At 40.9% G+C, this 21,963-nt stretch overlaps 1 protein-coding gene across 1 annotated transcript in view; it reads left to right on the forward strand.

Annotated features, from left to right (window-relative positions):
* The first annotated feature begins 1,269 nt into the window (after window positions 1-1,269).
* Window positions 1,270-21,963, forward strand: part of phf10 (PHD finger protein 10) — a 36,295-nt gene continuing 15,601 nt past the window's right edge. The window contains exons 1-7 of the mRNA XM_078405409.1: window positions 1,270-1,567; window positions 4,630-4,736; window positions 6,054-6,184; window positions 10,877-10,960; window positions 16,645-16,778; window positions 19,129-19,278; window positions 21,308-21,417. Of these exons, the coding sequence (XP_078261535.1) occupies window positions 1,448-1,567; window positions 4,630-4,736; window positions 6,054-6,184; window positions 10,877-10,960; window positions 16,645-16,778; window positions 19,129-19,278; window positions 21,308-21,417 (836 nt within the window). The 5' untranslated portion in view covers window positions 1,270-1,447. The remainder of the gene's footprint in view (window positions 1,568-4,629; window positions 4,737-6,053; window positions 6,185-10,876; window positions 10,961-16,644; window positions 16,779-19,128; window positions 19,279-21,307; window positions 21,418-21,963) is intronic.

Genomic DNA, 21,963 nt, shown 5'->3' on the forward strand with positions numbered 1-21,963 from the left:
TGCAGGAAGGAGTTCACCACCCAGCAGGCTACATAACCATCCATCCTTCCCCACCTGCGGCAAATTCTGCAGGGTTCACATTGTTGCCATCAGTTACCTCAGATTCCATATAAATGGAGTGGAAGCAGATCATTCTCATTCCAAGGAAAAAAAAAAATCTGAGTTAGACATTCAATTCCCCAGCCAATTTGTGAGGACAATTAGACTTGGGCATTGAATGCTGCACATCTGAGAAATTTGTATTTTCTAAAGGTGAACTGCTCTGATCAGCAGCCATGTGTTAGAAAGCCGATAAGGCATTTTTCAAGACAATAGTTACTTGCACAGAACAAAGTGCTAGAGGTACTCAGAGGGGGTAAAGTTTAAAGAATCAAGAGAGGCAAGGATGTTTGTCATATGTACCAAAACAGAACAATGAAGGAAATGTACGGGGCAACTTCATTTACACAGAGTGATGGGTATTTGGAACAGGGTACCAGTGTTGGTGGAAACAAATACAACATTACACAGAATGGTCAGTGCTAGGAACACGCTGTCAGTGTCGGTGAAAGCAAATACAACAGTGGTGTTTAAGACGCTTTTAGATGGGCACATGAATATGGAGGGTAATGGATGACGTGCAGGCTGGTTAACCTCATCATGTTTGGCAAAGATATTGTGAGCAAAGGACTTGTTCCCATGCTGTGCTCTTTCTATAGTCACAAAATGCTGGAGTAAGCAGGACAGGCAGCATCTCTGGATAGAAGGTTTAATGGCAACTTCCAGACTTTTCCAATAAACTCTTTTCTAATTGCCATTACTACACAGGGAGTCGGAGTGAACTTATGCAAACCCAACAGAACAGATGTTCCAGTTGTTTTTTCCAGTTTAATTAGTTGTTTATTGAAGTAGTTGTACAAACAAGGAGATGATCATACCAGGCTTTACTTATTTTGCATACAAGTTGTAGCTGGCTGCTCTGTCCCTGGTCTCTCCAGTCGATGGTCTTTCCGGGTCTGGTTCCAGATCTGTCCAGGTCTGTTCCCAGGTCTGTATACTCTCCCTCCCTGTATCTGGCCACTCCCAGTCCCTTATGCCCATATATATACACCACCCTGTACATCTGACGACCACCCCCAAGTGTCCAAAATAATATGGCAAGATATATCTAGACAGGGACATGAGCGATTTGCACTTTTCATGACAAAATGTGCCGAGGTGTTTCACAGCTGTGATCTCGAAATACCGGTTACACCTATATGTCAGGGCAGATTGCAAATATATTTTAACACGCTTCACTCTTGAAAATACACCCATGTGAAAACAAATAAGTTTGCGTTCGGCCTAATTTTCCTTTTTTTATTCCAAATTAAACCAGGGGATATTTTCAATTTTGGACCCAAGGGGTGGGATCAGATGGGAGCTAGTGGGCCGACCATGACCGAGGTGCCCGAGCTCTGTCGTCCAGATGATGGCTAATGGTCGGCCCACGAAATGTAAAAACAGTGCGGTGAAAATGGCTGCTGCGGTCTCGTCGAGCCGTCTGTGTGATAGCAACCCGGCAACTCCAGGCGCGCAGTCCACTCGGGTGAGTGGTGAGGGAAACGGTGCTGAAATCTCTTTGTTTTCCTCTTACTTCTCGGTCTGGACTTCTCGGTGGCCTAGGTCAGCGGCCACGACTCTGATCCTCTCTCGGACGGAGGCGAAGGTTACTGGGGGGCGCCTGCCCACCTGGCTTCGGGAAGAAGAGCTGGATTGATTTTGTGTTTGGGCTCAACAAACCCGTCTGAAAACGACACGGGCGGTACAATACTTAACAAATCCCTGGATATTAACGACCTGAAACCCTAACCCCAACTGTCTCCAACCCCAGGGACCGTATGATTTACAAACTGCTTGTGGCATTCTCTCCATTTCCATTAGCGTTTTTGTTTAGTAAAACGGAAAGAAGTCCATTCCCGCTACTAGCTCCAACCATATCCGTATGTTAAATGTATTTTTTTACCCGTCTGACGAGAGAAGGAACTGTATTTGATTATTTTTCGGGATGGCCTAAAGTGTTTTGTACCCATTGCTATACTTTGAGGCATATCACTCTTTGCTTAGAACAAGCTCCCACAACTGGCAATGCAACGACACTTTTTTGTCAGTGTTGAGGGAGGAATAAATAGCGATGAGGGGGAATGAAACCAATAATTGGGTAACAATTTAAGCGGCTTATCCCAGAAGGGATGAACAGGATAGCCTATTCCCCCTTGAAGGGGTTAATAATTTACATTTGTAATTGGTAGAAGAGTTTGAGGTGTTGATTAGTATTTGAACCTAGATGGAACAGATTACAGACTCGAAGTGGGATTAGCCTAAATAACTTTTTTATCTTGGATGTGGTGGACTAAATAGCTTTCCGTGGTACATACATAGAAAATGTATACTTCTATAGAGTTACTTATAGAGTTACTCATAGAAGTAATTCATAACTTGTATGAGTTAATGGATTTCTCACAGCACAATATTTGGTGTCAAGTTAAATACCTCAAAGTAATAATGGCAGCTACCAGCCTATATGCAGCAATTTAGTAGTAACATTTCCGGTATTTTACAAGAACATTTTCAACTATAATTTCAGAACTGAAACCTTAGACACAGAAGTTGACTTTAAAAGAATGTTAAACAACAAGGTTGGGAGAAATTCTAGAGCGTTATGCCCTTAGCAGTTGAAGCAACTCCTAATTGTGGAGTTGTTGCGTGGTATGTCTATCTGGTAAAATTCAGTAACTGTACCTTGACGTATAATCATCATCACTGGTTTTTGCATGTGTTAGGAGAGTCACGTGCCAAGTCGCAACTAAATATTAAAGTACTGGAGGAGCTTATGGAGATGGGGAGCAATGACATTTTTAGAGATTACTATCTGTACTAGAGAGATTTAAAAATGCTCTGGATAGCTAGGTGCGGGTGATGTGTGAACAGTGTAGCAGAGTTTTCTATGTATTTAAGGATTGAGGTAAATGGGAGGTTGGTAGGATTGGGATGAATAGTGAAGTACCATGGTCACAAAAATAAATGGGTGATGGTTTGAACACCAGGTGAGCTAGGTTAGGATGAAATCAGGCCAGTACAGAAGTGGAGATGCCTCTGCATATGTCGGACTCCAGTCTAAAACCAAGGCTACACACAGCCTGGGTTAGTATCAGCAACAGCCAAGGAGTTGAGGGGTGGAGACCTTGATTAGTGACTCAGGTTTGTGGTATCTTTATTGGAGAAAATATTTGTTGTATAAATATTTTTGCTTGTCCAGAACTGGAGTGGCCAAGAAAGATGGTGCTGAGATAGAGCTGAGAGTCATTGTGCACATGGAAGTTAACAGAATATATTCAATAACGTGCAGTCAGAGAGTTGTGAATCTGTGGAATTCTCTGCCTCAGAAGGCAGTGGAGGCCAATTCTCTGAATGCATTCAAGAGAGAGCTAGATAGAGCTCTTAAGGATAGCGGAGTTAGGGGGTATAGGGAGGAGGCAGGAATGGGGTACTGATTGAGAATGATCAGCCATGATCACATTGAATGGCGGTGCTGGCTCGAAGGGCCGAATGGCCTCCTCCTGCACCTATTGTCTATTGTGCAGTGTGTAGTTAGGAGAGTACCAAGCCCAAATCTTTGACTGTTCTGTGGTAGAGGAAGAGGCACTATTGTGAAGCATATATAAGTATGGATCTAGGTGAGTGCAACCTCACTTATCCAAATGCATGGGAGAAGTGTTGAGGGGGATTGTTGTGGTTAAACATGTTAAAAACTGTCAGCAGATTGAGGAGAATGAGATGGTAATGCTACTATCGTATAAATTGTCATTAGTGACTTCAATAAGAGTCATTTCTGAACAGTGCCAGGAATTAAACATGGCAAGAAGGGCTTTCAAACATGAGGCTATGTACCCAAGAGGACTACACTCCAGCAATAAATCAATTATTTGAGTAGGAGTTGAAAAATGACAAGGAAGCAAGGAACTGCAGATGTTGGTCTTCAAATAAAGACATTGCTGGAGTAACTCAGCCGGTCAGGCAGCATGTCTGGCGAACATCGATAGGTGATGTTTCAGGTCAGGACCACCTTCTGACTTTACCTGAAGAAGGGTCCAAACCCAAAAGGTTACCTATACATGTTGAGTTACTCCAGCACTTTGTCTAAATGACAATTGGTTACCAAACTGGACCTAACCTTAATTCTTCTGAATTGGTTTTCCTACTGAAGGCCCCCTTTTGGTGGAGACAGATCAATATTTCCGATGTTCATCTTGGAGTGTAACTTTGGACACAGTTAAAAAAGACACTTTGCCATTTTATTAAAGTGAATCTATTAAAGAGGAATATTGAAATACACCAGTCAATGTAAGAAAACTAGTGTTTTCCATGCAACTCCACCGCGTATTTATTATATAGCTTAGTTAAGGCAGGTTTACATGCTTGATAACCAATGGGGAGGTGGGTAAAACGTTACTGCAGATGGAGTGGGAATGCAAAATTGAGCATGCATCCAGAAAGGCAAATGACTAAGAGGTCATGGATAAGAGGTAAATGTTAAGAAGTGTCTCAATAGGATTCAACAAAATATGATTGAGTTTGTGCAGTGTTTTATATTTGTATTCCTTGGTCCAGGAGGATGCAGAAGAGACTTCAAATGATGATGCCAGTCAGCCTGCCAAGTGGCGACGCATGGGATCTGGGGATAGCTCAAAAAGTAGCGACATCACTCAAGACTTCAGGTACAGCATGATAGAGATGTGAAAAATATGAAATTCCTATATCTTTCCCATGCCTCTTAGAAAAATCTAGTTGTTAATATTTCCATAAACTGTCTATCAGAGTTTGTCCAATAAAATTAGGAACTCCATTTCAAGAGTCGAGTCAAAAGTTTTTAATTGTCATACGGCCTGAAACTGAACAATGATATTCTTACTTGCAGCAGCACAACATGTATGTAAACATAGTACTCAGTAAACTCCATAATATACAGCAAAAATGAAGTTCAGTACATTAAAAACCCCCCAATAATAATGCAAAGACAAAAACAATGTCCCCAAGTCCATGTTGGAGGTTGTAGTGATTAATAGCCTGATCGTTGTTGGGAAGAAGTTGTTTCTGAACCTGAACATTAGTTTTCAGACTCCTATACCTCCTTCCCGATGGCATGCGTGAAATGAGAGCGTGTCCAGCGTGGTATGGGTTTCTGATGATGCTGGCTGCCATCTTGAGGCAGTGACTCCTGTGGATCCTTGTAGATCCCTTCAATGGTGGGGAGGTCAGTACCTGGGGTGGACTGTATGTATTCAGTCATTATTACTGGATATATACGGTAGGTGACGCAGCAGTAGAATTGCTGCCTTACAGCGCCAGAGACCCGTGTTTGTTTCCGACTCCAGGTGCTATCTGTACGGAGTTTGTACGTTCTCCCCATGACCGTATGGGTTTTCTCCGAGATCTTTGGTTTCCTCCAACACTCCAAAGACGTACAGACATTAGTGGCTTTTTATAAATGTAAATTGTCCCTAATGTTAATGTGTGGGGATAGTGTTAATGTGCGGGGATCGCTGGGCGGTATGGAGACTATGGGCTGATGGGCCTGTTTCTGTGCTAAACCAAACTAAATTACCTCTAAACTTCGTGCTTGTTTTCAATGGCTCGATCCTCCAGGCTTCCAGGATCCCCAGCACTTCAGGCCTCCTGAGCATCTCTGATTTTATTCATTCTACTGTTGGTATTTACATCTTCAGATGCCAAATCCTAAGCATTGGCATAAACATTTCTGTCTTTGTTTCCTTGTACTCTCTAACCCTACCACTTTGACCATACTTTTGGCTGTTCTGATATTTCTTTAAGTAACGGTATCAAATTTTGTTTGACCATGCTCCCTGTAAAGTCCCTTGCAATATTGACGGTGCTATATAAAAAGATTGCAGTGACGAACTTAAAGATCAGTATATACATTTGAACTATGATCAGTTGATCTATTAGAAGATTTGCTGTTTAAACTGTAAAAATCAACTGCACCAGAGAGATTTTAAAATAATTTTTCTTCTCAGCTCAACCTATTTTCCAGCAGAAATGTTGACGGAGTATAAATGGCCAGGTGATGATACAGGGGAGTATTACATGCTACAGGAACAAGTTAGTGAATACTTGGGTGTGACTTCATTCAAGCGTAAATATCCAGGTAGGCTTCCTTGCTCGGCAATTTTTATTGTGCACTTCAATAATTTTTGTTTATTGAATTACATTAAAATGCTATGCCTAACTATGAAAGTACCTGACTATTCAGTGCTAATCTGTAATGCCCTGGATTCTGCCAAGAAATGTCACCAATTTACAATTGCATGCGAGTTTGATTTTAGTTTTAAGGATACAGTGCGGAAATAGGCCCTTCGGCTCATCGAGTTCACATCGGCCAGGGATACCTGCATATTTACACTATCCTACACACGTTAGGGAAATTTACACTTATACCAAGCCAATTACAAACCTGTACGTCTTTGGAGTGTGGGAGGAAACTGAAGATCTGGGAGAAAACTCACGCAGGTCACGGGGAGAACGTACAAACTCCGTACAGACAGCACCTGTAGTCAGGATCAAACCATGGTCTCTGACGCTGCAAGCACTGTAAGGCAGCAACTCTACTGCTGCTCCACTGGGCTGCCCTGGATTTCTTGAATTGCAAAGTTGTACTGTGTTGTTTGGCATCATTTTTCTGAATGCACAGTATTGGCTACTTGTGCAGTTTGGACAGTGCAGGAAGTACACCAACATTAATTTGAAAGGAGGCAACCAGTTGCGAGAGGCTTAATTTACATCTTTGCATCTTTAAATTTCCAGTTATTTGGAACATTTTAAGTGTTTTTAAATGTGAAATGTTGTTAATTTAATTTAAAGTTCTATGAACTTATTTATTTTAGAACTTACAATAATTTAAATTGTTTTAAAATGCTGGAAACATTGGAGTTTGACAGCTTTGTCAGTTCTGCTAAGTTTGTGGTCTCGGCTTTGCCAGATGTCGATGGTTTAAATTTCTCTTTTTTGTGGCCGGGATTTGTTCTGCTCAGGGCGATCCGGTTACAGCATGGAATGTCCTTGCTTTGCAACGAGGCATCTGACTCCACAGTAGAGTGCAACTGGCTAGATTCTTTTTAGTAACCTTAGGATAAGTCGGAAGCCAGAAGCAAGTTATCTGCTGTCCTGGCCTGATGACATGCACCACATATTTGGCTGTTAACACACCATGATACAGTCATATCTCTCAACTACACATTTTTACTATCCGATTGTCCTTCATTGTTACCCTACTAATAGTGTTGCAAATTCACTCAAATTACATTCTGTTAACCTTTAATATTCTGTATTCAATTTCTGTGTCATGGATTTGTCGGGTGACACCAGCATCTACTGTAACAAATGGATTTGGGTACAGCACTGTTACACTTCTGCAGCTCTGAAATCCCTCCATGCTTTCTTAGCACCTCAAATCTTGAACTCTGCAACACTAAATCTACAACTGATTAGTCTCAGGCGTTATACAACATGGAAGCAGGCCCTCCAGTCCAACTCCTCCATACCAACTGTTGCCGAACCGCGCTAGTCCCATTACCTCCTTTTGGCTATAAACCGTTACTATTCATGTAACTGTCTAAATCTCTTTTAAATACTCTAACTGTACCCAACTCTGCACTTCCCCCAGCAACTCATTCCATGTACCCACCAGCCTCTGTGTGGAAAAAATCCTCTTTGGTTTGTTTTTAATCTTTCCCCTCTCACCCTTTGTTGTCCTCTAGTTCTTCACTATTCCTACCTTTTTGGGGGGGGGGGGGGGGGGGGGGAGGCTAAGACTCACCATCCAACTTAACTACAGGCCTCTTGGTTTTAAATGCCTCTGTACAGTCATTTTGTATATTAATTCTGGTTATTATGCAAAGTATATTCTGTTGGCCTCTAAAAGTGTAACTATTAAAATAGGTGATATTGTAGACAATGGAAATTGTTATCAAAAATTACAGTAGGATCTTGATCAGCTGGGCAGATGGACCAAGGAATGACAAATAGAGTTTAATTCAGATAAATGTGAAGTGTTTACAGTTTGGGAAGTCAAATGAAGGCATGGCCTTCATAGTGAGCAGTAGGGCCCTGCAGAGAGTTGTAGAGCCGAGAGTTCTAGGAATACAAGTACAAAGTGGTGTCGCAGGTAGATAAGGTGATGAAAAAGGCCTTTGGCAGGGAATTGAATATAGACGTTGTAGGTGTACAAAATGTTGGTGAGGCCACACATGAACTATTGTGTTCAGTTTTGGTCACCCTGCAATGGGAAAGATGCCAAGTTGGAAAGGGTTACAGGGAAGATTTACGAGGATGATGTCGGTACACGAGCATCTGAGCCATAGGGAGAGGTTGGGCAGGCTGGTATTTTATTTCTTGGAGCGTGGGAGGGTGATCTTATAGAGGGATATAAAATCATTTGGAGAATACATAGAGTAAATGCATAGTGTGTTTTTCCCAGGGTAGGGAAATCAAGAACTAGATGATATAGGTTAAAAGTGAGAGGGGAAAAATGCATTTAAAATACATTTGGACAGGCATGGATTAGAAATGTTCAGAGGGATATGGGCCAGCCATGAGCAAAAGGGACAGGTTTGTTTGGATGGGGCATCTTGGTCGGTATTCATGAAGGGCTTGTTTCTGTATTTCATGTTTCTTTTTTGAAAACAAAGAGTTTTTTAACGGGGTGGAAATGCGAGAAGGAGATCAACTGAAAAACAAACTGTTTAACTCGGAGGATTGGCATTGGTTTATTGTCACATGTACCGAAATACAGTGAAAAACTTTATTTTGCATGCTAACCAGTTAAATCATACCATATAAGAGTACAATCATAAGAAAAGCAGAATGCAAAATACAGTAAACCCTTGTTTTAATGGACCCCTTTATTGTGGATTTTACATCAGACAGACCTCCCTGGCTGCCTGGAGCCCCAGCTTCCGAAGCCATCCCCAACTCACATGGTGCTTAAGCAAGCCCTTCTTCACCCACTGCACTGCAGCTCCAGTTGTAGCCCTTGGCGACAGCACTTACTTCAGGCCCCCACCACTGACAGGACGCGCTCAGTCATTGAGGCTTGGTCACCGTAGGGCTCTCTACCTTGGAATCGATGGGTTGGTGGGGCGTGTTGGTGACAGCGGCCTGAAGAAAGCGCTGTCCCCAAGGGCTACAGTATGAGCCACGTTGTAAGGGCTAACATTACGAATGCAGCAATGTGGGTTTTATTGCAGGAATGTAAAAGCTCCCGCTCGGATTATTCCTGGGGCATCCTGTTGTCAGCATGGAAGCACGGTTTATGGCTGATCGCATCCTCTGATATCAGCAACTGGCCTCAAAGATTTGAAGTGTTAAGAAGAACATCTTGCCATATGGACTGCCCTTTGTTCCCAAGAAAGAAGAGGTCACGATGGACACGACGGACACGGAGGTCCCGAAAGACACATAAAGATTTCTAGGGCATTGTAAACTTGCCATATAAGGCAGAGATGGAAAAATACTGGCACATGTATTTAGGGTATAAAAGGTGGGTAAATGTAAGCTTTCGGGGAGAGAGACTACACTAGCTTCCTGAGTGTTTCTAAACGCTTCGGTATCTAGACTCTCTCCCACCTGGGTGAGTAGAATAAAGATGTTAAATGAATTTGGTTGTCGGCCTGTTTTTTCTAATAAGCCACGGACTACAACAACGTCACCAGCCGTGTCAACTTGATCGAGCAGCAGCTGGTGAAGAAGGGCTCACTGGTGCAGACTAGTGACATTGGCACTAATTTTAAGGTGAAACGACACAGTGCTGGAGTAACTCAGCAGACTGAATCAATCCGAAGAAGGTCCCAACGTTACCTATTCCATGTTCTCCAGCAAATGCTGCCTGACCAGCCGAGTTACTCCAGCATTTTGTGTATTAACCACCATCTGCAGTTCTTTGTTTCAATTACATACAATGATAATACCTTACTCGGTTATAACAGACAGTCAGCAATAACGGACACCATTCTTCCTCCCCATGGTCCTTTATAATGAGGGTTTACTGTATACTGTTACAGTTGCGGACAAAGTGCAGATGTTTTAAAAGTGCAAGTTTCACAACAAGATTTGTTTAGGCCCTTGGTTTATGAAAGGTTCATTCATTATTCTGGTAACAGAAGAGAAGAAGCTGTTCCTGAATCTGGTGGTACATGCCTTCAAGCATTTTATGTTTAAAAAAAAGAGTTCATTGGTCTTTTGTAGTGAGATCCATGATGTTGTTAACTTTTGCTGTTACCGTAAATCAATTCCATGGTGGTTCTTGAGTCCTTTGGCATTCTGATTTGAATACTCCCTTCTATGCTGAACAGCAATTTTTGCCTTTGATATCTCAAATCTGTGAATCAAAGTTGGATATCCTCAGATATTTTAATTCAGCATAGATGGAATGCGTTATTGATGTTTCTAGCCTGGAACCCTAATTGAGCATGGAGCTCTGACATTAAAACTTTTATTTTTGGCCCTTTAGAAGTGAAGAATGTCAAAGAGAGCACAACATGTTTGATCAATAGCAACTCATTCTTGAGCGGTCAACTGGCGTGGAATTGTTGATTATCTATTAAACTACTCTTGTAGTTTAAAATATTCTGTGATTTATATGCAATAAACCCTCTCCAAGTGCACATATGAATACTAACGTGAAAGGCTTTATTATTGTCTGTCTTGTTATTCTGGTTTTGTTCACTCAGCTAAATTTATTTGCATTTATTTAATAGATTTTGTTTCTCAAAGGTCACAATAACTTTCTAAATAATGATTAAACATGACTGCCTAAACTAAATGGTTGATGGTGCTTTGACAGATCTGGATCGGCGTGATTTATCACACAAAGAGAAGCTTTATCTCAGAGAGATGAATGTTATCACTGAAACACAGTGCACCTTAGGTAAGCTACCCGCCCTCTTGATGCTATTTAGTTTGTATGGATGTGATAGTTACTTTAATTTTATTCCAATTGCATGTTTTAAAAAACAATCGTGGTATTCATGCCTGGGGTGTGGATGTCAATGGCAAGGCCAACATGCATTGTGCATCCTTAGTTACTCAGTGAAAATTAGCAGTTTTTGTGCATCCTTAATTACTCAGTGAAAATTAGCAGTTTGCTCGGCAACTTCCGAATATGGCTGTCCCAGTCACTCTGGTGAGCTTGGAATCTCATCTAGACCAATTAATTTTTTTAATTTAAAATTGTTTTGAGATGAGCCCAAGACATCAGGGTGTTCTGTCTTCAGATATAACTTCAGATATCATAACTTCTGTGCCTCAAACGCAAGAAGAAGACTTCAGATATGCTTTCTCTCTCTATCCCCTCCCCTTCCCAGTTCTCCCACTAGTCTTCCTGTCTCCGACTAAATTCTATCTTTGTCCCGCCCCCTCCCTTGACATTGGTCTGAAGAAAGGTCTCGACCCGAAACGTCACCCATTCCTTCTCTCCCGAGATGCTGCCTGACCCGCTGAGTTACTCCAGCTTTTTGTGTCTACCTAGGGTGTTCTTCCTATTCTTCAAAGTAGTTCTGTGGGATATTTTATGATTAGCTGATAGCTTTGATTTAATAACCCAATGAAAAGACAGCTTCACCAACAGTCTAGTAGACTCTTAATACTACGTTGAAGTGTCAGCCCAGTAGTTTGTCCATGTTGCTAGAGTAAGATTTGACCAAACAATATTCTGACTGAGCCACAGCAATTACTTCTAACATTTTAACATCTAAAATATTTTTTAATATTTAGAAATTCCAATCAAATTGAAATACCTCAACATTGGTTTACACTTTCCAGAATATGTGAAATACGCTTTATAAACACTTGAACTGCTGTAGAAAAAAATGGCATATGGTTGTGATCAATTTTTTGATAATGGAAAATAGCTCATTGCAATCTATCCTAATTTCCCTCTTTAAAAAAAAAAAGTATGATTATTTTAACCCTGTCTGAATTTGCTTGCTGTTGTCTTTTATGGGGTATAATTACGGAGTTGTAACTGTTTCCCAACAGATGGTTGGATTACAGGAGCTGTCTGTTCAGTGCTCTATCATGTGAGGCTGTGGATGTCTATACCAATGATAGATAAATGTGGCTTCTTTAACAAAAGCTTAAGAATCTGCTTGTCATAACGGTAAAATGAAGAGTCATGATTCTCAGTTTGCTTTTGAGACCATTCTCAAGCTTCCTGTTGATTTACCAGTTAGCGGTAAAATATTTTAAATTGCATTATTCAAAGATCAATACAGTCACATAGCGGAATCTTTTCAGTAATTTAGCAGAACAAAGTGGCATCAAGTATCCAGAACATCCCTGTTTTAAAGGCGATTTATTTATTGACAACTCCTTTACCTTTATAGAGGATGCTTATGTTGGCACAGTCAAGCCTTCTCCTGTTTGCCTTCCTTTCTCTAATAAATTTTGATGAAATAATTATGTAAATTTTAAAGCAGATTCAGATATCTGGATGATTTCTGTTGGGACGAAGGGGCAACAGAAATCATCCAGATATCTGAATCTGCTTTAAAATTTACATAAAATTATGAGGACACTTGAACTGTTCTGAACTGAACTGTTTGTAAACAGATGTAGAAAGAATATTTCCACCTGGAATCTGAATACAGGGGCCATAAAGAAGTTAGTTGATAATAAACCACTTTACTCAGGGAGTGCTGACATTGTGGAATTTGCTACCACAGAGAACTGGTGAAAAATAGCTTGGCTAATTTTTAAAGGAAACCAGAAAAATACATGAAAAAAGTTTATTAAAAAATGTGGTAAAAGGCTGAGATAGGGTAGAATGAATTGAATGGGAGAATAAGCATCAGACTGGCCAGGTAGCATAACATCTGAACGTCCCCATAATTTTATGTAAATATATATTAAAGTGGTAGCTTTAATCCAAGAAAACTGGATGATAGATGTTAAAGTGGTGGCTTTAATCCAAGAAAACTGGATGATAGATGTTCAGTTATTTTTTTATAGAGCAGCTTGAAAAGACTTTGTTGGGAAAAGCACAACAGATCTGGTGTCTATAAACTAAGAAAGGTTAAAAATAAAATCGGGGTTGAAGTCGAAATTAATTTGACTGTAATATGAATCTAGCGAATATGGATTTTGATTAGTGATCACAAGGCACAACAAATTTAAAACCAGCTGTAGTTTTGTTTTATAGCCATGTTCCTCACAAAATGCAGTACATTTGTTAAAAGGTTTTAGAGCTGAGACTTGAATATAGGACTTCCCAGTTCCCCCACCAGTCTTACTGTCTCCACCTACATTCTATCTCTGTGCCGCCTACTCCCCTCACATCAGTCTGAAGAAGGGTCTCGACCCGAAACCTCACCCATTCCTTCTCTCCAAAGATGCTGTCTGTCCCGCTGAGTTACTCCAGCATTTTGTGTCTACCTTCAACTTGAATACAGGAAGCAGATTAGCTCTGAGTAGAACCGATCTGCTGTTTGTTCACAAAAGTCTACTAGAATTTTGGCCATTATTTCAACTTGTCCTGATTTTTCCATAAGGAAACTAACATGATTAATGTTTTTTACCCCTGCCTGGGTTTACTTTTTGTTGACTTTGGCAGGGAATACTATTGAAATAATGTTTTGGTTATTGTCTGCATGTGGAATATTTGGTTTATTTTTTGACATCTCGTCCAGGATAGAAGACTGATCTACCAGGCTTAAATTGTGGAAACTTTGCACAAACCCACCTAAAAATGTTGTCGGATTTATTGATATAGATGCAGAGTAACTATTTCCTGGGGTGAAGAAATTTGGAAATAAGCCACTTCTTATAGTTAGAAGTCTGCTCTTCAGGAGGGAAACTGAGAAACATTTTTTTCTACAAACCCAGAGCTCTTTTCCTCATCAAAGCTGTAATTTTATTCTGTAAGGCTAGCAAAGGAAATAAAGCAAAAGTATAGATCAGTCATGGCGAACTGGTCTTGATGAATGACTATTTCATGCTAGGTGTAGTTAAATGTATGACAGGAAACTATTAGGAATCGTATACCATGAACAAAAAATAGTAGATTCCTGTTTCTATAGATATTTAAATTGTAGGATCTGTTCATTCAATTATCAGTGAAGAGTTGGAAATCTTTGTGGGAAAGCATCAGTTGAATGAGCATCCCTTGAGCATAGGAATAAATTGTATATAAAAGCTAGAAAGAATATCTTTGCAATAGACTAGATTTTTTTCCATTTGAAGCATAGTAGATTGGACTGTTCCACACTCTCTCACACTTACCTTCAGTGGGCCTGCTGGTTAAATCGTGCTCCATGACTCCGAGCCAAGGCTGTCCTGCAAAAAGGAGTAGTCTGCAATCAATAATTTAGCTTTGGTTGGCATATCCTGAGGCCTTGCCCTTCGATCACTCAAATGATGTCGCTGTCAAATATCTTTTAAAACTATTTCACAACATCTTGAAGGTATGGAAGTTGGGCTGTGCAATGCAATTCACTCCAAACCACTGGCTATTGTTCAGAACCATCTTGGCCATTGATTACTGATTGTTATACCGCTTAGAAAATGGGCTTAATATTTTAACCATAAAGTTATAACTGTGATTACATACCCATGCTAGAGAGAAGTATAGAATAACTTGCATTTGGCTGGACCTGCTTTGAAATGGTTATCCAGGCCTCAAATTAATACATTAATGACTTGGATGAAGGGATTAAAAGTAACATTAGCAAATTTGCAGATGACACAAAGCTGGGTGGCAGTGTGAACTGTGAGGAAGATGCTATGAGATTGCAGGGTGACCTGGACAGGTTGTGTGGGTGGGTGGGCGGATGCATGGCAGATGCAGTTTAATGTGGATAAGTGTGAGGTTATCCACTTTGGTGGTAAGAATAGGAAGGCAGATTATTATCTGAATGGTGTCAAGTTAGGAAAAGGGGATGTACAACGAGATCTGGGCATCAGTCACTGAAAGGAAGCATGAAGGCACAGCAGGCAGTGAAGAAAGCCAATGGAATGTTGGGCGTCATAACAAGAGGAGTTGAGTATCGGAGCAAAGAGGTCCTTCTGCAGATGTACAGGGCCCTAGTGAGACCACACCTGGAATACTGTGTGCAGTTTTGGTCTCCAAATTTGAGGAAGGATATTCTTGCTATTGAGGGCGTGCAGCGTAGGTTCACTAGGTTAATTCCCGGAATGGCGGGACTGTCGTATATGTTGAAAGACTGGAACGACTAGGCTTCTATACACTGGAATTTAGAAGGATGAGAGGGGATCTTATTGAAACATATAAGATTATTAAGGGGTTGGACACGTTAGAGACAGGAAACATGTTCCCAATGTCGGGGGAGTCCAGAACCAGGGGCCACAGTTTAAGAATAAGGGGTGGGCCATTTAGAACTGAGATGAGGAAAAACTTTTTCAGTTGTAAATCTGTGGAATTCTCTGCCTCAGAAGGCAGTGGAGGCCAATTCTCTGAATGCTTTCAAGAGAGAGCTAGATAGAGCTCTTAAGGATAGCGGAGTCAGGGGGTATGGGGAGAAGGCAGGAACGGGGTACTGATTGAGAATGATCAGTCATGATCACATTGAATGGTGGTGCTGGCTCAAAGGGCCGAATGGCCTACTCCTGCACCTATTATCTATTGTCTAAATTATTATAGATCATAATCATAATCATACTTTATTAGCCAAGTATGTTTTGCAACATACGAGGAATTTGATTTGCCATACAGTCATACCAATAAAAAGCAACTAGTCACACAAACTACATTTTAACATAAACATCCACCACAGTGACTCCTCCACATTCCTCACTGTGATGGAAGGTGAAGAAAAAGTTCAATCTCTTCTCTTCTTTGTCTTCTCGCTGTCGGGGGCCTTGAGTCTTCCGTTGACAGGACGATCTTGGCTCCCGTAGCTGGCGGTCGGGCCCTTCGCGGAGGGGCGATCAAGCCGCATCGGGGGATCTCGGCTCCCTTCGCCAGGTGATCGGATCCCAGATCGGGGCTAGTCGAACCTTTTGCGACTTTGGAGTTTCCCAATATCAGTCTCTACCCGAGACTGCGAGATCCTCGATGGTGAAATCCGCAGGCAGCGGTTGGAGCGTCGATCCCAGGCAAGGGATCGCAGGCTCCGCTGGTCAGTCCATGGCCTAGCGGTGGGGCTCAAAGTCAGTCTCGAGCAAGACCGCCAGCTCCATGATGTTAGGCCGCAGATCGACCGGCGATACGATCCGGAAAACAATCGCATCTCCGGCAAGGTAACAGATTGAAAAAAAGTTTCCCCTGACCCCCTCCCCACCCCCCACATAAAACAAACCAGAGAACGTGGACACAAACCTTTTAAAACACACTAAAAAGGTGAAAAGACAGACAGACCGTTGGCATGGGTGCCATCGCTGACAGCGCCACCCAGTGGAATTCAAGATGTTCTTGACGATATGGGGTGCTTGCTTTTGAGCATGATCTCAGGTTCAAGTGCTGGGGAATATCTCAAAAAGTGCGAGAAGACCTACAATGGCCGATTTTGTTATGGATTTTTAATTGGTATAGGACCACCAATACAGTCACACTGTTAATTTGTACGGATTTATGACATGTTAAATTTCTTGTTTTAGGCTTAACTGCTCTAAGAAGTGATGAAGTTATTGATCTGATGATTAAAGAATATCCAACAAAGTATGCTGAATATGCAGTGGTTCTACAGGAAAGGGAACGGCAACAGATCACTGACCGATACAAGGAATATTCGGTCAGTACTGGGGGCAGAGTGACATTATAACTGGAGTTTCATTGTATTTTGTATATAGTTTATTATGCTTTATTCACTATCTGCTCCACCATGAGTTCATGAGCAAAGTATTTCTGTAATTAAATAGAAAATGGAGGAAGTACTCAGCAAGTTAGACAGCATCTGCGGAGAGAGAAATCGAGCTTAGGTTCCAGGTCAAAGACCATTCATTAAATTACTTGAAAAATGTGCATTGCAAGAGAGGGATCTTTCGGTTACTCACGTCTTTGCTGGTTCTTTGGCAATTCCGTTCCCCTGCCCCTGCCTCAGAATCCTGGAACAAGTATGCATTAAACTTCCCTTTGACAGTTAACAGTATGGTCTGGAAATTCCAATGCACACTAAAAAGTGTGCAGGAATCATTTTAACCATTTGGTCGAAATCCTGCAGCACAAATATTAATTAAAAAATTAAACTATAGTTCTCATTCCTCGGCCTTACCTGGCCTTGATGTACACACTGGCAATGGCATTGCAAAGGTTGGGGAAGAGGGGAGGGAATGGGCCTTGCATTGGTGTGGTGGGAAGGGTATTTTTGTTTTATGCAAATTTTTGGGAGGTAGGTATCACGGGTAAGGCAAGTGTTTTGCCCATCTCTAACTGTTACTGAATTGGGTGTCTCCCTTGGCCATTTAGAATACATTTAAAAATCAACTGCTGTGCTGTGGTTCTTAAGTCACTTTGCACATTGTGCAACATTGGAGAAAATATAGTTTGCAAATCAATTTCTAGGCACATATTTGTGATTTATTTTATCTTTAAATTGCCCACTCTTAAATTTTAAACTCTGATCTCAAAATTTGTATACTTTCAAATCAGGTTTTGTATTTTTGCCAGGTAATTATCACTACTGGGTAACAGAATATGCTCCTTAGAGTGAGATGGCTAGTTTAAAACTGAATTGTTGCCATGAGTACATGAATTTGGGTTCAGTCACTGCCCAAAATAACTCAATCTGGATATTTGTACAATACTCCCATCCCCAAGTATTTGTCATCAGCTACACATCATTTAAAAAATAAATGTCTATAATCTGTAAAAAACGTGCCTTTTTCCTTCGCTCATGAATGCTTGAAATAAGAGGCCTGGTTTTTCATGTGTTAGTCGTCATTTATACGTGGCCAAGATCTACGATTGGCCTGCACTTGCCCTCTGTGTATTTGTAAAGAAGAATATGTTGGGGGTGAGGACCCTGGACACAATTGGTGAAGCTCTGAACTGAACTCAATGTAATCAGCTTATATGATCAGAACAGGCCTTGCCCAACGAACTGCTAAGCAAACACTTGCTGGGTGACAAAGCTACACCCAGTTTACCCACTGATCTGACTAGTGGGAGTATTGGAAAGCAGTTGAAAACGAGAAAACATTTAATTTTAAAAGGCATAAAAAAAAAGTAAAACATGGATAATTAAAAGATTTTAACTGCTGTGGTAATGACGTGGTTAAATTACTGGGCTACCATCCAGAATTCTGGATCATTAATCAGAGACTGTTGGTGAAATTATATTCTAGTAATTAAAATTGTACAATTGGAATTGAAAGCTAGTAATGGTTATTATGAAGCGACTAGATTATCATGAAGCCCATTGGTTCATTGCTGTCCTGAGGTCATTTAATGGTAGGATTAAACGAGACCTGGGTGTCCTTGTACACCAGTCACTGAAAGTAAACATGCAGGTACAACAGGCAGTGAAGAAAGCTAATGGCATGTTGGCCTTCATAACGAGAGGATTGGAGTATAGGAGTAAAGAGGTCCTTCTGCAGTTGTACAGGCCCCTGGTGAGACCACGTCGAGAGTATAGTGTGCAGTTTTGGTCTCCTAATTTGAGGAAGGACATCCTTGCTCTTGAGGCAGTGCAGCGTAGGTTCACGAGGTTAATCCCTGGGATGGCAGGACTGTCATATGAGGAAAGATTGTAAAGACTGGGCTTGTATTCACTGGAATTTAGAATGATGAGAAGGGATCTTATAGAAACGTATAAAATCATAAAAGGACTGGACAAGCTAGATGCAGGAAAATTTTCCTAATGTTGGGGAATCCAGAGCTCAGTTAATGGAATTCCACAATATTTATGCACTCCATTGAAGAGCAGTGATAGTTTCATGAGCAAGAATCTATCGGCTGTGTTAATGAATCATCCACTGCAGAAACAGACCTTTCGACCCACCATATCCATGCCAATTATTGTACTGATCTTTACGAGTCCCATCCACCTGCATTTGATCTGTTTCTTTCTATGGAAGTGTTCTGGATGCATAGTCTCAAACTGGCCAGAAAAATGTGTAAATACCTTGTGATTCTTTATGCAGCAATTACAGTTACAGAACACACAAAAGGTTGAGCCCAGTAAAGTTCCTGAGTACATCAAAAAAGCTGCAAAGAAAGCTGCAGAGTTCAACAGCAATTTCAACAGAGAACGGATGGAGGAAAGGCGGGCTTACTTTGACTTGCAGACACAGGTAAGATTGATCCTGTACTTGTCATGGTCAGAGGCAATTACAAATGCTAAGTGTGATTCTAAAGAGCAACACTGACGAGCAGGACAACGTATTACATATTTATTGATCATAACGTTAACTTCGTTGTTCTGCACGTTAGTTGAATTTAAGTTAAGTTGCTTGTGAGACACAAGTACATTATTTTAGTAACATTCTGTTCTCTGGAACACAGTACCAGTGACACAGCATTTATTGCTCACAAATACAACAGCCAGGGTTTGATCATGACCTCGGGTGCTGTCTGAATGAATGAATGAATAAGTTTATTGGCCAAGTATGTGCATATACAAGGAATGTGCCTTGGTGCTCTGCTCACAAATGACAAAACAAGCATACAGTTAACAATTAGGAATAAAGCATAAACACATCCAAACCATAAGGATACAACATTACTGTCTAAACATGTGGGTGAAAATAAACCAGAGCAAAAATGTGCATGGAGTTTGCACTTTTTCTTCATGACTGCATGGGTTTTCTCCCAGTTTCTCCGATTTTTCTCAAACGAACCAAAATATGTGCCCGTTGGGAGGTTAACTGGCTGCTGTTAAGTGCTCCTAATGTAGGGGGATAATAGAGTTAATGTTCATTTGGAAGCGAAAAGATTACAGAGAATCGGTGGAAGAATGGTATTGCTTTTAAAGTCGGAATAGACTTGATGGGCCAAATGGCTTCTTATGTCAAAAGGAAAGATAAAAATATGAGAGAAGAAATACATTTGCTGCAATGGTCCAAATTTATTGCAGATTGCCTTTTAGATGAAGTAGGATAGCGACCACAGATGATGAGGCACGGAAAGATTGTGATCACAAAATGGGATTTTCACGCAGACCCTGAGTCTTAAAGCTTTTAAATTGGAATTCCTATCCAGTTGAAATATCCATACCTTTAATTTTGGCAAATATTGGGGAGTGATTTGTCTTGTTGATCATCAGTAATTGGATTATCAAACGAGTGGGCCTGGAAAGATCTGAGGCCTGTACTCTGTCTTTTATATGAATAACTTGTGGGGGCACAATGTTCTTTTGCATCTGTGACCAAATTCTCAATAGCTAATAACCGAAGGCTATGGTTTAGAGAGTAAAACATAAAGTACTGGAGGAACTCAGTGGGTCAGGCAACATCTGTGAAGGGAATGGACAGACTAGGTTTTTGGTTGGGATCCTTGTTCAGATTGAGTCTCTCTTCACACCTGGATTGTGCTGCCTGAGAGAGTGGTTGAAGCTGGGTTTCTGACAGCATTAAAAAGGTGCCTTGATGAGCTCTTATGGACCCCCTCCCCAACCACTCTGGCCCTCCCTTTAATGCCCTCTGGCCTTTATATCTCGCTCCCATTTTTGCAAATTGCCTCTTGGTTCACACATCATCGTCTGTCTGATGTATGCCCACATTGCAAGCTACACCTAGCATCTTTTATTATCCATAGAAATTGTTCTTAAATCAGCCCTTTTCTCTTGTATCATGCAGGTATTTCTTTGATTCACAACTTTCAGTCACTGTTGCTGGCATCGTGGAAAAGGGATTCATAATTCCATACTGCTTTTATTGCACTGCGCTCCTGTGCATAGCTTTAATTTGTTTTGCCTTTCTTTTAATTCAGCTAGGTGAGTGGCACTAGTGCATGCAAGACTGGACTGTTGTGACTTGATTGTGAAATGTAAGCCTCCCTCCTCTGATAGAAAGCTTACATTGTGCAGAAAAATCTGACAAATGAAAGAAATATTTTGCACATCTCTTTCAGGACATTCTAAAATGTGTTTATAACTTTTGAAGTGTAGTGACTGGAACAAACATTTACTGAGTGTACATCGGGCAACAAATTGCCCTTTTGAAACCAGTAAGTGCTCCTGTTATCAGTATTATATCTGTTTGGAATTTTTAATCCCTGTGTAAAAAAAACCTTTTCCTAATCTGAGTGACATGGAGAAAAGATTTGGCATATCTGCTATGTCTCTTTTTTGTTTGTTTGTTGTTTTGGTGTTTCCTAATTCAGGTAATCCAAGTGCCACAGGGGAAATACAAAATTCTTCCCCCAGAGCGGACGAAAGTTGGTGCTTATCCAGTTGCTCTCATACCAGGCCAGTTTCAAGAATATTACAAAAGGTAAAAAGAGAACCAAAAACAAACCCCTCTGCCAATGAACGTATGGCAACGACAACGCTTTTTATTTCTAGTTGTGCAATAATATATGAGGGAAAGTTTTCATTTAAATACCTCCAAACTTTTAATGCTGTATTTGCCTGGTATTAATAATCACAATTTGATGGTATCATCTCGCACAGACTTCACTTGTCAGATTAGCACCTTGGAAAAAATGTTCAGAAGAAAACTTGTCATAACTAGCAGACTTTTCATATCCACCAATATTTTTGAACGTCAATTGTTGTTGTTGCATAAACAATTTGCACACATGAAGAACAGAAACATCTGCTTTGATTGAGGGGTGAATATCCTCATAGGAAGGAGACACTCATAGGAGGAAATTGATCCATTTCCTCCCTCACCTGACATCTGCAAATCAACCCCTCCTTGTCTGGATCGACCCATCACATGCCAGCTCATGCCCCACCCCTTCCCCTCAGAGCTGTCAACTAGCTACCTCCAATCTACTCCAGTCTTGAAAAAGTATCCTGACCCAATGTCGTCTGT

This window comes from Rhinoraja longicauda, chromosome 9, assembly GCF_053455715.1.
Source record: "Rhinoraja longicauda isolate Sanriku21f chromosome 9, sRhiLon1.1, whole genome shotgun sequence".
NCBI lineage: Eukaryota > Metazoa > Chordata > Chondrichthyes > Rajiformes > Arhynchobatidae > Rhinoraja > Rhinoraja longicauda.